This window comes from Microtus oregoni, unplaced genomic scaffold (assembly GCF_018167655.1).
Source record: "Microtus oregoni isolate MIOR12 unplaced genomic scaffold, Mior012 000010F_ref0000083, whole genome shotgun sequence".
In the NCBI taxonomy this organism is placed as follows: domain Eukaryota; kingdom Metazoa; phylum Chordata; class Mammalia; order Rodentia; family Cricetidae; genus Microtus; species Microtus oregoni.
In genome coordinates, this window is record NW_024543069.1 from 8,140,686 (window position 1) to 8,158,616 (window position 17,931).

At 44.1% G+C, this 17,931-nt stretch overlaps 1 protein-coding gene across 2 annotated transcripts in view; it reads left to right on the forward strand.

The window, feature by feature from the left end:
* Positions 1-433: 433 nt before the first annotated feature.
* The window catches only part of Golim4 (golgi integral membrane protein 4), a 75,195-nt gene continuing 57,697 nt past the window's right edge, over positions 434-17,931 (forward strand). For both annotated transcript variants that reach the window (XM_041659293.1, XM_041659294.1), the window contains exon 1: positions 434-1,252. In XM_041659293.1, coding sequence (XP_041515227.1) covers positions 1,066-1,252 — 187 coding nt within the window. In that variant the 5' untranslated portion in view covers positions 434-1,065. The remainder of the gene's footprint in view (positions 1,253-17,931) is intronic.

A 17,931-nucleotide genomic window follows, 5' to 3' on the forward strand; every position in this document is an offset into this window, starting at 1 on the left:
CTAAAAAGTGAGCAGGACTTAGCAGAGTGCATGCCCTGCTGTTTGCTGTCCTTGGAGTGTGTAAGCGCTGTATTCTTTCTCCACGTGCATTTCAAGTTCTGGGACACACATGCACACAGATGTGCACACGTGCCCAACGACCGTCCCCAAGCCTCAGGCCAGGACAAGTCCCCAGCACTCCCACGCCGGCTCCTCCGCCTATCCCCACCCACCCGGGCTCCACGTGGGCGCACCCAGGCGCCAGGCAGCCGCGCGGCCCACGGAGAGCAGGGCCTGCCCGGAGCAGAGAGGGAAGGCGCGGCCCGGGGCGGGACAGACAAAGCTGGCGTCCAATGGAGCCCAGCATTGGCTCCCCGAAAGGAGGGAGCGGAGGCTCGTGCGGGCCCAATGAGCTGGGAGCCCGAGTGGGACTTCCTCCCGGAATCCCGTTGGCCATGATTAGCGGGGCCGTGGGTGACACGTAAGTTGGGTGGGAGGTGGCGGACCGCTGGAACTGCCAGATCAGTGACACCGGCCCACCGGCCCCCTCCTAACCCGACCAGAGCAACCTGTCCCCATCTCTCCACCCTCCGAGGAGGATCTTGCGCGGGGACGCCTCGGGGAACCAGGTCCCTTTGTTGGGCGCGCGTCCCCTACCCGTGGTAGCGACAAAGTCCAGCCACGGGAGCCGGCGCGAGGGGCGGGGACAGACGGTGGGGACGGCGAGGCCAAGAAGTGTGGAGCAAGGAAAGCAGGGTAGGCTGCGCGTGGGGACCGGCGGCAAGGGCAAGCGGGCTCTGAAGTATGCAAAGGGACCCCACGCGGGCCCAGCCACTCGCGGAGATTTGACGTCCCAGAAGTTTGGTGGCCGCTGCCCGGGTGGCGTCGATGGCCTGGCGCCCCGCCGTACGCGGGGGCTGAGCAGCCGCCTCTTCCCCTCCGGCCCCGCTTTTGTGTCTTGCGTCTTCTGCTCATGCCGAGTCCGGCTACTTCCCGCGGTGGCCGCTGCTGAGCCGCCCGACTCAGCCGAGGACCGAGGACACGACGGCGCCCGCCGCCGCCGCAGCGCGGGGCGCAGGAGGGACTATGGGAAACGGGATGTGCTCCCGAAAGCAGAAGCGGATCTTCCAGACGCTGCTGCTTCTCACGGTGATCTTCGGCTTCCTTTATGGCGCGATGCTCTACTTGGAACTGCAGACCCAGCTGCGCAAAGCTGAGGCGGTGGCGCTCAAGTACCAGCAGCACCAAGACTCACTCTCTGCCCAGTTGCAAGGTACAGTACAGTTAAGGGGACGCGCGTGGCCAACTTCGCTCCGAGCTAGTGCTGGGCTGGGAAAGTAGCTTGGCTTGGCAGGTACCACCCAGTGACCTTCCGGAACAACAACCCGGGGCTGCTGGCCTCTGGGTGTGTTGTGGAGAGGTGACATCCCGGTTTTCCTTCTTCCTCCCAGGAGTTCTTTTTGAAAAAACCCACAGCACTAACCCATGGTCCTGCCTGGCTTGGGGGGTGGGGGGGGAGGGATGTGTGCATACAAGACAGGGTATTTTACCAGAAGCACTTGTCAAAGGCCCAGCTGCATTCTGGGCAAATAGCCCTCCTGCCACATCTGCCAACTCTTTCCCAAGAGGCAAGCTCTGGTTTGTAGATATGGAGAGTTGCACACACAATTGCTAACTGGTTCTCCTTTTCAAGAAAAATAAAGGGGGGGGGGGGCAGTGCACTAGTGGCCGGTGAATGGGACTGGCTATCTAGTATTGTTATTATTATGCTGGTTTAATAGGTAATTTGAGAAACGTTGGGCGTGATGGAAAAGTCCACACTTTAAAAGGGTGTCTTCCTTCGGAGGCCTTTAGGTGATCACAGAGCTCTGTGTGTGGGTATGCTTGGATGCACACGTGTGTTTTTACAGTTAGCTTGGGGAAGTCGGATAGAAGAAACATAGCATTTCACTTTGCCAGCCTCGGAAGACACCACTTGAGCAAGGCGTCCGAAGCTTGGATCCTTCTCTTTTAAAAATCCCATCGAATGCGAATTCTCACGGCCCAAATGATTCGTGAGTGAGTGCATGATTCGTGAATGAGTGCGTGCCAGCTCTTTGGGACTCTGGAGAGGACATACTACTCATTGTATATGTTATTATAAATGCTTTTGCCTGTCCCGCTGGTTTGTTTTCAGCCCTTATGGAACTCTCTCTCCAACACAAAGGAAGCGAGAAATAAGCACCCTACCTAATCAGTCAAATGATGACCGTCCCTGTTGATAGTACAAATATTGGATCTTCCTGGGCGGATAAGCCAGAGGGGTCTTTCTGACGGTGGATGTGTCTGCACACACAAAACAGATGCCTTTGCCTTAATCCAGCTGTGCAGAGCGTTTTCTAGTAAGACTTTTAAGATAGGGGAAAATGATATGCAGCTCTTTCCTTGGTCTGATTTGTTCTTCCAAACTTAGAAGAAAAGAAAGTATTTTTAGCTTCTTCAGCCTGCGCTGCCCCAGGCAAATGAAAATATGTGGCTGGGCTTCTTTCAAAAGGAAAACCTGTTTTGATACTTTCTTAGATTTTTTGTTTTTGTTTCTTTTTTTTTTTAAATTATAGGTATGGGAGTTTCTCTATGAGTTGTTGGTGTGAGAAGGGTCGATACTGGGCTTGTTTACTTAGAATGTGCCAGCGGTATTCCGGTGTGCTTCAGAGTGGTTGTGCGTGTGTTGACTCTCCATTTGCACACGGGAGAGATAGAGGTGGATATCAGGAAGTCTTCCTTAATCGAGTCTCTCTACTTTAGGATACAGGGTCCCTAACTGAATCTTAAATATCCGTTTTGGCTAGGTTGACTGACTAGCCAGCTAACACCACCCGGGTTATTTGTGTGTGTGTGTGTGTGTGTGTGTGTGTGCGCGTGTGCACGTGCACATGTGTGCACTCTCATGTGTGCGTATGTGTGTGCACCAGTGTATATGTATGTTCCTACGTTGAGGCCATAGATTGATGTTCAGTATGGTTTTTTTTTTTTTTTCACTCTCTTACTTTATTTCTTGAGACAGCCAGACTGTTTGTCTGGCCCTTGAGCTCCAAGGACTTTCTGTTTTCACCCTCCCAGCACCCAGATTGCAGTCATATACTACCATGTATACCACCATCCCTGGGTTTTTATGTGCGTCCTAGGGACTGAAACTGAGGTCCTCAGCGTGCATAGCAAGCAACCAAGTGACTGGCTGAGCTGTGCACCCAGTCCCTGAAATCTTTCTTAATTGGTGCATTTTGCCATTTCCTTTTGGCTGGCAGTGCAACAGTTGCCATGATTGTGGAGCAAGACATGAGTTCACAGGCCGGCTGAAGTTTCTGCTTTTTTTCAGAAGAGGATTCAGGCTTGCCGTTAGCAGCATCCTTTTCACATCTGCAGGCTATTTAATAACGAGCATCTTCTGATGGCACGCAGCTTTTGTTTTCCCTTCCCCAGGACAAGCGACATTTTATCTAGTGGTGCTGTGTAACCCTTCATACACAAACCTTTAGAGCATCTAATACCATTCTTTTCTGTTATATTTGCTTGTTTTTGACATCAATGTCTCCGTGTGGGTGTGCGTGAATGTGGAGGCTGTAGATTGATGCCAGCTGTCTTTTCTCATTTGCTCCCCACCTTTGCTTCTTGAGATGGGGTCTTTCCCCGATCCTGACACTTTATGACTGAGCTAGGCTGACTGGCTTCAGAGATCTGCTGGGCTCTCCTCCATAGCCACTGGGTTACATAGCAAAATGTAGGTCTCCAGGCTACACAGCAGGGACTTCACAGACTAAGCCACCTCTTGAACCGCCTCCTCCCACTTTTGCTTCTTAAGACTTGTTTGGTCAAGTGAGATCTCTTGATTTGGCTGGCATAAAGGTCAGAGTTAGTTTTGAGTGGTCTTCTTTTAAAACACAGCTTTTGAAAAAATTGAACTAAATATTTCTTTATCGAATGGTATGCATTTGTTAGGTGAGCATAGTTGGGTTATCTCCATTTGAAGAACAGGGTGTACTCCAGAGTCCTGTGAACAGAGATTACTATTTTTTATAATTGTCCCATAATTGGAGCTGGATGATGATATGGAAAGGCTAAGGGACCAGATGATCATCTCTGCAAAAAACCATGACAATGTCGTCTGCATCAACTTATCTATCTGTTGCTTGTCTTTTCTATCTATCTATCTATCTATCTATCTATCTATCTATCTATCTCCTATCATTTAGTTTTTATAATCTAAGTATCTCTCAATCATCTATGTATCTAACTTCCATATTAGCACCGTAATTATACCCAGTAAGAGTTCAGAGATCACATACTGGTTGCAGGAGCAGTAGCAACCTTTGTTCAGTGCACTGTTTACATAACATCTGAAAGGTTCTTCTTGCTGCTTTCAAGTGAGCCACATGCCACCCTGCTCTGCAAGCAGCCTGCCCCTGGCTAGACTGCCCATTTAGAGCACCTAGCAGCTCCCACATCAATTAAATCACATCTGTGGGGGCGGACCCAGGCTTCAACCAACCGCCTTTAAGGCTCCCTAGGTGATTCCAAAGGCAGCTATGGTTAAGAGCCTTGGCTTTCTAATCTTAAGGCTAAGCTACTTCAAACATCCTCTTCACTTGCTTGGCCCCAAGGGTGTTTTCATCGCTTATCCTGGGCATGTGATTAAAAGCAGACTGGTTTCTGGACTGTGTTCCAATTCTAGTTCTGCCGTGTGTGTGTGTGTGTGTGTGTGTGTGTGTGTGTGTGTGTGTGTGTGTGTGGAGTTGGGCCTAATTTTTCTTATTTATCAAGGGGAGAGTAGAGTGAGCCATTTTATCATAGTTATTGTGAAGATTAACCAAAATAATTCCCACGGAATTTTGAGTCTAAACCTGGAATACTGTAGAGCTGTGTGATCATCTGGTTCCCCCTTTGAGATAGATAATCCTTTTCTTGTTGGCCTCCCAGCTTGGTCCTAGGCTCAGTTTCGAGACTGGATGAGTTTCCTGTACAGTTATCTACCCTCCGTTGTTTCTAAGCAAGCATCAGGAAAGGAGATAAGCTGACATAAGTCAGTGCCTTTTAGCCTGGAGAGCGAATGGCTCCTCCTTGATGATGGAAGCAGAGAATTAGAATTTGGTTATTAATTAACCCTCTGCGCCACTTTAGACTGGCAGAGGTGTGCCGCTTCGGAGGTAATGACCTCATGTAGTAAGGTCGGGAAGAAAATGTAAGGAGCACACATCTGAGAATACTAAGTGTCCTCCCTGGCAACAGTGTGCCACACTGAAACATTAAGGACTGGTTACCAGTGAAGAAAATGTGCGCAATGTTTCACATACTCTAAATTCAAACAACTATGCTGTTATTATTTAGAAGAAAGGAGTTTGAGAGTTTCGTGCTTCTGAGAGTCCACCTTGTTACTTAAGTTTGCTGCCACCAGGACAACACCCTATCCTGTCCAGGAAAGTATCACATTGGGCCATGGCCTTTTTTTTTTTTTCCATGGCTCCTACATTTGCTTGAAAACAAAAGCCCTTCAGTTCAAGCTTGACCTCTTTAAAGTCCTTCCTCTTCCTTCCTGATGCCTGCCTGGCATATAGTTGGTCCTCGGGAGACATCAGGTGTATATCAACAGATGTTCTTAATAATGGCGAGTGGGGTACTGTTCCTTGATACTGGCAAGGGAGGCAGAGGACATCAATTCGTTGTGCTTTCTCCTCGCTGTGTGATCTTGGACAAGTAAGTGAACCTCTCCCTGGCACTGTTTCTTCTCATAGAGCTATCAAGATAACTGTCTCATAGGCCTCCATGTGGGCCAATACCTAGTGTGCTGTGCTGGAGGAGTGGAACTTGCATAGGAACTACCACTGAGGGCTTCTGGACTGAGTCCTTCACACGTCTTGATAACTCAGTCCTTAGGTGTGCAAGTATAGACAGTGTTTGGAAGGTATAATCATCGCCATGTGCCAAGTTGAGCCTTGTAACATCAATTAAACATGGCTCTGAAATAGCCATCTGTATCAAAGCATAGCTAACACCTAAAAAGACACGCTTTCCTTAATAATACTGACGTGGTTGCAGTGTGAAGTGGGCCTCTTGGGCTTGGGCGTCCAAACAGTTGCTTGTCAGGTGGCAGCGCTCTTGGCACGCTGTGAAACTTCCGGAGATAGAGCCTAACTGGACGTGGGTCATTGTGTGGAGGAGGTGAAGGTTATAGTCAACTCTGATGTCAAGACAGGGCTCCCTGCTTTATGGTTTGTGGCTATAAGGAGTCCCAGTTCTGCTGCCCCACCACCATGCTGAACATGCTGAAGCATGCTTTTGCTAACTGTGGGGCAAATAAATCCTTCCTTCTTGAAGTCGCTTCTCTTAAGTCTTCTTGTCACAGCACATAAGTAGGCAATTGGTTGATGTTGATAGTTTAACATGTTCAATTCATTCCCCAGTGAAAAGATAAACTTTTAAATACTTCATGCAACTCCAAGTAGAGCACGCTGTTGCATGTCAGTGATCACTACAAGAATCTGCAGCCGTAGGTCATGTTTGCACCAGCCATCCCTGCGGACCGGAGCTACTCTGCTTGAGTATGTTAGAATCGTGCATGGCACAGAGACCTCTGGTGTGAGCTCCAGGAGGAAAACCCTCCCCTTGACCTTGCTTAGTTCTTCTGTCTTTGCAAAGAACATTGTCCCCTGGACACTGGCTGAAAGAATACGAGAGCTGGAGTGAGGGGAATGAGGACCACGATGAAGTGGGCCAAAAGTCAGAGTGCTGGAGGAGAACCGGAATATGGGAGTGGGAGAGAAGTTAGTAGTAGCGGATGAGTGTTCAAGGCATTACGATTCTTCCTTAAAACTTCAATCTCTTTTAAAAAAAAAGAAAGGAAGGAAAGAAGAAAGAAAGAGAAAGAAAGAAAGAAAGAAAGGAAGGAAGGAAGAAAAGAAAGAAAGGGGGAAAGGGGGGAGTGAGGGAGGGAAGAAGGAAGAAAGAAAGAAAGAAAGAAAGAAAAGAAAAGAAAAGAAAAGAAAGCCATAGGAAATGGAGAAGGGAGAGTGGACTTCAAGGGCAGCAGTAGCATGAAGGCCGCTTCAGTAGAACATTTAACTGGCAGCATTTATTAGGCAACAGGATGGCAACTGCTGGATGTGTTGGACTTGGTTTCATTAGCCTACCTTTTATTACACGTGTGACTAGTCAACGTTTAAATGAGACGGTTTCTCGGAACTTGTTGCCCAGCTTTGCCATAACCTTCTGACCCTCTTGTTATCTTTTTCTTTCTTCCTTTTTATTTTTTTTGATCCTATTCTGGGGAAGAAAAATAATATGAAAGCATTTTATATAACAGTGACTAAGAATTGTTGCTCTTCATTTTGGCCAAAGAGTGTTTGTGTTCTATCATGGTGGGCAAAATGTATTTGCGACTTTTGTTTCTAGGTTGTTTGTGGGTTTCATAGCCTTCTTTAGAAGTGAAAGTTCCATGTGTCTATCATAAGTTCAAATAAGAATAGTAAAGCACTTTGCTTCCGAGCATAAATTTGTTCAATGAATTTCAGAGTGTATTTTCCACATTGAATGGTACTTAATAACCTTTATTGAGTGCCTGCCATGCCAAGGTATTGGGTGCCAAGGTACTGTGTTGAGCACCACTTTGGACTGAAGGAGCAGTCTGGGGTTTGGGGTAAGTACCTTGCCATGTCAAGATGGCATCTAATGAAGGCAAGTGTGGAACCCCAATGAAGCTTCCTGTCTGGGTTGTCCTGAGAAAGTCATTCCTATGAAGATTCAAGTCAGATTTAGACTAAGAGGTTAAAAGGTGTCACCATTTTCAGCATCATATTAGGGTGAAGGACATGGGTCGCCACGTGACTTTAGTTGTTGCCAGAGTTGACTTTAGAGGAAGCAGATGCTCCCTCAAATAACGCCAGATCACACAGTAGAAAACTTGCTATTCCGACGCAACGTGTTCTTGACAAGTGAAGGAGAAACGCTTGGTTTGATCTTAGAATCTCTCTCCTGCTTCACGAAAGGAAGCTGACTTCAGGCAAGTAACAACCTGGGAGCCAGAATTTGTTTCATGATCTATAATCTTTTAATTAAATAGTCTATTAATTGCCATTCATTATCGCCATGTACATCACGTTTTTCATTTACAAGGCAGTGGGTCAGGTTTTCTTTTCAGAAGTCTATTGTTGGGGAAGACAAACACTTGGCAGCGCCTTGACTTACCAGGTGTTGGCCGGCCTGGTGAGAACTCACGTGAGGAGGCCTGCGTGCCTGAGGTTTAAGAACGCAGCGAACTGATCCGGTCTGGTAAGAACACAGAATTTTGTAATTCTCGAAATTCTGAGATGGGAACTCGCTCACCCTCTGGTTCAAGCTGAGCACAGAGCCAAAGACCCTGACTTCTTGTTGAAGGCAGCGTTCTGCACCGTCCTGTGCTCCCCAAGGACCACCGAGATGCCTGTTTCAGTTTGGACTCCCATGACATTGCTATTTTTAAACAGTGCTATGCATTGCTGAATGGAATGTTTATGCTCTTTGTTTTCCTTGGCCTATGAAGGCTTATGCTGCAAGCTTGTCTGTCAGTCATTGCTGTTCACTAATAAGCCTTTACTAAATGGCCTCATGGCCTGGAGGGACAAGGCAATGAGATAAATTGCTCCATGACTGTCTGACATTTGGAAAATATTTCTGTTCCTTTTCTTTACACATGAAATGCTACAATGTGATAGTGAGTAGGACATTAAAGATGTGGTGTCATTGTGAAGGATAGACACTGTAAAATATTTGAATGACAATTTACTTTGCACTGAGGATAAGTGAATCAAAAAATTAGAATCACTTTAGGGGAATCAGATACTCCATCTTGTAGTTTCCACTTCGTTTAGCATGCACTTTTTAATTGAGGTTTTTGTTACAAACTGCAGAATCTTCTATAAATAATGATCTTCAAGAAAGCTTTGATGTTGCGTATAAGCTCACTTAAATATAGACGCAATGGCAAGAGTAAATATAAACAAATTGCAGTTGGACAGATGAGAATTATTTGGTTACTTAACTTTGAATACAACAATTTATCATGTTTGTACTAGGGTCTTTTTGTTATAAATCTACTTTCTGTGATACCGATTCAACTACTCAGCCATTTTGTGTGTTTGTCTCTGTGTTGGGAGGGTAAATGTCCATATGTATGTACCTGTGTGTATAGAGATCAAATGTCACCATTGTACTCAAAAAAATTTGTGCATGTGTATGTTTATTCACATGTGTCATATCTATGGGTATGATGTATGTCTATGTGCATGTTCCTACATGTACACATGTATGTGATCTATGGGTATGATACGTGTCTATGGGCATATTCCTACATGTACACATGTGTCTGATCTATGGGTATGATGTGTGTCTACGTGTGTGTTCCTATGTATACACATGTGTGTAATCTATGGATATGATGTGTGTCTATGGGCATGTTCATGTGTGACTGCAGGTGCACACGTACCACAGCATGCAAGTAGAAGTCATAGGACCACCCTAAGTCCCAGTCTGTGGGGGTAATGTGCTTTGCAAAATGATAATGAATGCATGTTTTAGAGTAGGGTGCCACCATCAAAGTCTAAAGGTTGGAGCCTGCACATGATGGCACGTGCCTTTGATCCCAGCACTTGGGAGGCACAGACAGTTAGATACCTATGAGATCCAGGCTAGCCAGGGCTACATAGTAAACCCTGCCTCAAAAATAAATAAGTATAAATGAGAAATGGCCTTAGACTTGTGTATGCTAATAAGAGTGTTTGAATCATATTGTTCAGAGAAGTTTGAAATTTAAGGTGGTGGATGGATGAATGGATGGATGGATGGAAGGATGGATGGATGGATATTTTTTTACTGTAAGAAAAAACTCACTGGAAATTAGAAATGAAGTTGCACAGAATTTTTAGCAGTGCCCACAGGTCCGTGTCCTTGTGTGATCCACAGTCATTTGCAAGTATATTGGGAGTAAATGTTGTCAACTGAATTAACTATCCAATTAAAAGAGATTTCCTAGAAAAAAATATTGAAATGTCACTAGATTTATTTTTATTATGTTATGATAAACTATAGGAAAAAGGTAAATTGAGAGGATAGTTGATAAAAAAAATCCATGACTTGATGAATTGAAGATTCTCAGTCTCTCTAGACAATGAAATACTTATAAAATTAACAAAAATCACCGGATTTGGAAAGATGGCTCAGAAGTTAAGAAATCTTGTTGCTCTTGCAGAAGCTCCAGGTTTGGCTCCTCGTACTCACATGGCATCTCACAACCAACTGTAGCTTAAGTTCCAGGCCATCTGGATACTCTGCTGACCCCCTCTTCATACCGTCTGCACTCCGTACCGTGGCATATGTACACATACTCTGGAACGCACACACGCATACGCACACACAGTTAAATGAATGAAGGACAGGGCCAGAAAACAAGGTCATACTACAGTACTATCAGAAAACCATGACATTAGATACAAGCCTAGCTTGTAGCCACATAATCTTTCTGGTAGAGTCATGGAAATAGTAAGGAAGAATGCCATACCACATGACCTCCCAAGATTGACACAGATGCTCTCAACAGAAGTGTCATGAGCTTGAGTCACATTCTTTACAGAAGTTTGGGTTTTGAGAAGTTTTATGGATGAGGTCGAGGAAAAGGCAGACCCTTAAGAGAACTGCCTCTCATCTGTCCCAGCATGAGCACAGATGGACAGGGCAGGCTCCAGCGAGCAAAGCTTTACAACCTGTCACAGGATGCTCATGGAAATCTTTGGTAAGATTTTATCAGGAGAAATCCTGCCATCTTGAGCTGAAGGGGAAAGAGGCAGGCTTACATGAGAGGAGTCTATGGAGTCACCCACATTTCACTGGCAAAGAAGGCCATGGCAAACCCAGAGCAGCAAGCGTGAACAGGATGCATGACTTCAAGAGTATAACGAAAAGCCTCTGGGTACGAAATACCTGGAGGTTGATTTGCAGGCCTGGGGCCCTAATTGAGTACATCAGCTTGGGTTTCAGAATTGCTGTGACTTCCTTATTCCTCACCTCTACTGACACTTCAGAATTTAAATATCTGAGTGTCTCCTGCCTGTCTGCTGAATATTGATAGTGTTAAGAAATGACCATTTTCCCTTTGGTTTTGAGTCTCTGAAGGTGAGGGAGACAAAATTTCAAGAGCTTCACTGAAGGACAGTGTCGAAGGAGGAGCCTCACCCACAGAGATTGAGGTTTCTGAATTTTAAGCCTAGTTCCAGTGGCTCAAGCTTTTCATCAACGTTGAGAGAGTTTTTTTTAAATAGACTAGAAGTTCTATTTAGGGGTCCCAATGATGGCGTAAGACAAATTAAGTAATACTGATATCAAGGATTGCTTTTTATCCAGGGCAAGTACACCACCTATGCAACTTCCAAAAAACAATTCTTCTTATTGTATGAATTAGTAGTGACTTCCAATCCTGCGCTCATCTGGGCTCTCTCACAAGACTGTCTCAAAACAAACTAGCCAGGAAAAAAATCCCAGAAAACCAGAACAAGTGAGGCACAGTAGAACAAAACTCTTTACGTTGGTTTGTGTTTCCTGCTGGCGGAGGGTCAGAAATGTCAACACAACTAACCAAGTCAAGCTTGTTTAAAGAGACAGCATTTCCTTTGCCAAGAGATACCTCCAGCCAGGATGCTGTGAACAACAGAACTATGCTTGTTTAGAACTAGAATGCTGGTGACCTATAAGTGCAACCCTCCCCACACACCTCCCACCTCCCTTCTTCCAAATGATGTGCCTCGTGAAGCCACATTTATACAGAAGAGAAATGAGTCAACTTGCCCATACTTTTGTACCTATGTTCTGAACTTGACTTGATCTTAAACCATAGTGCAAATTACATCATTTCAGCAATGCCACTTAAACCACAGAATCACATCTATAGTTCTTATACGGATGTGTTCATGTGACACTCTTAAGAAGCCTGTAACTACACCGGAGTGCATACTGTCCTTCCTTTGTGTCAGTTGCTCGGTGCTGACTCTTAAATCTAAACCGTGTACTATCCCTTACTTTTGCTTGAAATGTGTGGTGGCGACATTCGTGGCTCTTTCTCCTTTGTCCTGAAATTCTTTCCTGTGACAAACTCAAAGCCCTGTTTTTACCTGAATGAGAGTCTCTGTAGGTGGAGCACCTTAGGCTACCGGGCGCAGTGCTGACTGTTTATCCTCCAAGTACCCAAGATGAAAGTGGAGGTATTCTAATAAGTGGATCTTGGAAGTCATTTCTCATCATTTTGCCATATTCTGTTAGTTTCACATAGACTGTTAAGTTCTACTTACAATCAAGGGAACATGACTGAAGGATGTGGATACTAGAAGGTGAGGGCCACTGGGAGTGAGCATAATGTGAGATTTATTGAATTACTGTTTGTTAGCCAAAGCCATCATGAGAGCTCTGCATGGGTACCAAGCACTGTTCTAAATTATTTTTTCTTGGATTATCTGGCAATGTTTTTGTAAAACTATTTTAATAAGCACTACAATGTGACTTTTAATTAAACTTGAAGCATATTAGCAATAAGTGGATACTGAAATCTCCCTTTAGAGGGCAAGTATTTGATGTTTAGAACATTCAGCCTTAGGAAGTTAAAATTCTGTGTGATTGCTTCAAGTGTAAACACAGATTATAGGGTTTTACAGTAAAGATTAAAGGAGGGGACATCACATACCCGGAAATTTCCAAAGTCCCATGGTAACACATGTGTGAATATTTGCCCATCTAAACGTGACTGATTACATTGGCAGCAGAGAGAAAAACAGCGTCTTGTGTGCTCATTGAATATGTTCTTCTCCTGTTTCTGGCTTGTGGATTACAGTTCTTGGAGATGATCTGATTTAATAGAAGCTCTTAGCTTTCTAGAGGTTAATGGTCTTGGAAAGTTATCTTTGACTTGAAGACATAATATGACTTGCATGACTGGCAATTTCAGGTTGTTCATTTACCCCTACTTTGAAAGTTAAGATTTTGTTACAGTCTTACATAATATTAATAATGTCAAAAGTTCAGCATTAAAGCATGTTAAGACAAAAGTCGTTTGGTGTTTTCTGAGTAGTTGTAAGTCTAAGTTCATAGTTTTCTCATTCTCCTAAACATATTTGTGTAATTAATAACATGTGAGATAAGCGTTTCTACTTCCTGTTTGACCTCTGTTGAACTTTCTAAATATATTTCATTCTTTCTCTGCTTTCGACTCTCTCAAATGTATCATCTGTTCTTACCAGGTTAATATCTGATACGTCCTTCATCTGAAAGTTTTCTTTTACTAATTTTTCAGCCATCACACAATGTAATGGACTTCAGTATGGCATGTTAATAAATATTAAGGTGTGTTTCAGGTCTGGAGAGACAGCGGGATGGATAATGTGCTTGCTGTGTGTCAGCCTGATAGCCCGAGTTCAAATCTCCAGTACACACTTAAAAAGTCAGATGCAGTGATTCATAAGAGTAACCCCATGGCTGGTTATCTGTTTCTGGCCACGACATGTATGCACACACAGGAACCTGGACGCGAGCACACACACACACACACACACACACACACACACACAGCCCTATGAGATTTGAGGAGTAGATGATATTTTGTTGAAAGCTGTACCATGCCATATTCCATTCAAGACTCAAGGAATCTAGTACTCTTGTCAGTGAGAAGTTACTGCTGATTTTCTGTAGAATCTATGTTACCATTCCTGCCAGATGGCACTGTGTATCAGATTGTGGCTATGATACCAGCCGACATTGGTCTTTGACTTGCTGTGGTGTTAACATGAATAACTTTGACTCGTCTGGGTATGTAATCTTTCTTTTGTTTTGTTTTCCTGAAGTCCAAACTTGGAAAAATTGTCTGTGTTCTCTGTAATGTTGTATTGAGTTATGGTTTTTAGAGAGACGGATGTATTATTTTTTTCTCCTTAGCTCTGCGTTTGGCTAGGGTCCACCTGGCTTATGCTCCAGGACGTTTGGTTTTGTTGAAATTGTCCAAAGAAGAAGTAGCAATTAGCTAGCTATGATGATGGTATTTGTGAATACATGTGAGATCTTGTATATAAATTCCAAGAAGGCAAGTCACCGAGGACTCCACAAGAATGGCGCTGCCAACGGGGCTCTTTGGGTGGGGCCGAGTCTTTATAAAGAAAGCCTGTCTTGTTCTTACCCGTGGCCTCCAGATGTTCTCAAACCACCTCCTGTTTCAAAGCAACTGTTGCGTAAGACCGCTATGAGTACCTGACCTGGAACCGTCTCTCCCTTAAAGGTGACATTCTCTCTGTGGGATCCGTGAGAGTCCTTGAACCGCCTAAAAGTTTGTGACAGTTCTCTATAGGTGCCCTTGTCTAAGGCAGAAACTGACGTTCTGTCAAATCCTACAAGAATCAGTGACCCAAAGAAGGTGGAAACCTACTGCTTTAGGGAAAATTCCTCCTCCTCAGGCTTTTAAAGTACATCTTAGAATTTTAAGTCCTCAGTGTTCAGCCCATGAACACGTTATACATGACTTCTGGGAGCCTGAGCCATTCCTGTCCCCTTTGAAATAAGAACCCCATTGAGAAATTCACGTGCCCTTAATGAACTGATTGCGCAGAGTTGATCAATGACTGCTTACTAATTTAATAACAATAGTAAATAATAATAAAAGAATTGAAATTTCATGAAAAATGTAACCTTTCAAGTGATGTTATCTGACTTGACAACAAGACCCTGTGTTATTACTATTTTAAATTTAGGAACGCTGCAAACACAAAAAGATCCCGACAAATTTAAAACCAATATGCAGGCTGCCTAATTTATAACACTGATTTCTTTCTAATAGAATCAATCCTCCATTTCCAACACCCCCTCTTCCTAAAACTAAAAATGAACTTGTAATAGTTTTGTCAAAATGGGGGGGCTCTGAGAGCATATTAAACTTCTCAGAATCTTCCAGGGTTAAGAGGATTCACGGAGTGAGGGATGGCATAGCATACCCATACATAACTCCAGCATTTAAGGGGGGACCAAAGGAGGGCTATGAGTTACAAGTTACATTCAATAGCGTGAAATGCATATTGAGGCTACTCATCTGGAAGTAAAAGAACTGGTCTCCTTGGAGACCCCTTTCCATTCCTGAGAGCTGTGTTCTTGAACAGTGCTGATGGCGACTCACACTACCTACAGAGACCCACTGCTATGGCGTTTTACTTTTTATTTTGTCCATGCATGGCTTTCCTGGAGCTTCTATATGCCTCCTAGGATGCCAGCAAGCTTCCTAGGGACCATGTCCTAGTGCAGGAAGGGTGAGAGCCCCGTGGTGAACTCGGTTTCACCATCCTTTCCCTCTACCTCCAATACATTCTTCTTGATTCAGAATGTAAAGGCTTAGAGCATTCTTTAATAATAATCCCCTTTCAAGCACCTGTCTGCCCTGCCATGTAGACAGGGACTCAGCTCTTCCTTATAGACAACATCGACTGCCAAGTACCTTCAACTTGACACTGAGTTCAGGCTGCTTCGAGGCTCACCTGCAGCTGATTGTCCTGCTTATGCTTCTTAACTTCCAGATGGAGGAGGTACTTTCACTTAAATCAATCGGATTGGAAGAACAAGACTATCACTTAGAACCCAAGCTGCAAATACCAGTTCATACGAATAAGTTTGGGTTTGTTTTCTAGAGTGCTCTGATAATCTCACATGTCATCTTGATGGGAAAAAAAGATTTTAAAACACAAACATCTGGCTTTCCACGTTCAGTGCAAAAGTCTTGATAATGGATCTGCATCCCTGTGTAGTAAGCGACTGTTTTTCTGCTTCTCTTGGCCAAAATCCCAACCGCCATTGCTTACGGTGCTTGCACGGCTGACTGAGCCTTGGTAGACACGTGCATTTGAACCTCTGTATCTTGCATAACGTCTTGATCAGTGGAGAGCGTGACCCAAGAGGGGTGGAAGGACAACTCGTTTTATGTTTTAAATAAATGCAACTAAATGCCGTGTACTTTGTGCCTGTCTCCTCTCTCTTGTGTTAAGACATCCTCCCCAAATTGCAGATAGTTGGTTTCTTCTGAGATGCCACTGTGTAAGTCTGTCCCATTCTGTCTGCTTTATCCATTGACGATGTTTGGGTCTATCAGCTAATGCTAATATGAAGCTGTTGGTCTTTTAAAGGCTAACAGCTTCTTCATAGGCAGCAATTTGGTGGAAGATGCTGCTGCTTAAGGATTGCCTTTGCAGATTATCTTAGCGTTTCCCTGCCAGGCTTGCAACCCCGTGCATTGTGTATATAAGCACCGGTCTGTTTGTTAGGACAATCTTTTAAATATGATACAAAGCAAAAACAGTCAAAATTTGGCTCTCAAAACAAGCGTTTATGGGACTTTTAAGCGAAGGGATAAATTGCCCCTGCGATGGCCTGGATATGAGCTGCTCATCTGCTCCCTGTTTACCAATCAGTGTACTTGGTTTGTATGTGGTGTTTCAGCCTGTGTATAGTTTAGGGGTCATATAAAAATTATTTATAGTGCTTCTAAAAAACTATTTGTACTTTTAGGCTTAAAGAGCTGGGGAAGGAGCTTAGTTGGTAAAGAGGACCTGAGTTCCATCATCCAGAACTCATACAACAGAAAACTGAATGTTTTGGAACAGCTGTGTAATCCCAAAGCGAAAGAGGAAGAGAGCTGATTCTCAAGGTTGGCTGGCGAGTTCCAGTTCAGTGAGCCACCCTGTCTGTGTCAGTCAGTCGGTCTGTCTGTCTGTATCTCTGTATGTATATGTTTATGTCTGTCTCTCGCACTCTCTTACAAAAAAAAAAAGGTGAAAGTAAAATTGATAGCTTCTTAAGGAGCAATAGCAGGCTGTGCTGCGGCCTGCATGCGCACAAACGTGTATGAGCACAATCACTGTAACACACGTGCACCCAACACACAGTAGAGCTACAATAGATTCAACTACTGTCTTTCACTAGTTTTCTGAAACAAATTTCCAATGGAAATGTTGGCTGTGGGAGGAAGGATTTGGGGTATAACTGAGCATTTGAAGTTGTGAAATGCCCCCAAATAGGTGTAACTTGGTGTCAAGGCTAAAATTCTATGACTAAAAGAGTTCCCCATGTACGTTTAACTGTGTAGTCACTACGACGAGAATGTCCTGAGGTGATTCATTTCTGTCAGATTATTATTATACGTTAAGGTTCTGTGGTCTGATTTTGCTTCGTGATATACAAAAGGCACAAAGAACCATGGTGTTTCTAGAATTGACCCACAGAGATCTCACTCTTTATGTTTGTGACCTGTTATTACTGAATTGTTTTGGGCCAAAGCTTAAATTATGATAGAAAAGAATTATGTAACAGAATATTCTTGGAAGCAAAACATCCCACTTACCTTCTTAAAAGAAAAAAGTTCCATATTACTAAGAAATATCATGTGGAAAGATCCCCTTATATCCTGAGGATCAGTGATGACTACTTGAAACAGATTACTGTTGGTGTTTAACATACTACTCAGTACTCTGTGTGGCCCACGTGTGTATGCTGTGTGTTGAGGTGTGCACATGTGTGCACATAGGGAGGCCAGAGAAGTACACGGAGTGACCATTTCTGCTTTCCAACTTGTACATTTATTATTTCTCTCTTCTGTGAGAGTTCTGCATGCCTACTTACAATGTGTGTGTGCACTGATAGGTGCTTATCATTTTTATGTGTTTATGGCAGGCATTCAGTCGTCACATTAGATAACCCCAACAGCAGTTTGCTTGCCCTCTCCGTGTCCACTTCACTTCCCAGTCTCGGCCTAAGACCGTCAGAAGCTCAGCGCTGCTCTCAGGAGACAAACACAGACTTGATTTGTAGTGGATATTTCCTGTTAGTCATCTTCATATGAGCTTTGCATATGCAATAAGAAACTGTCTTTTGACTGTGCTTTTT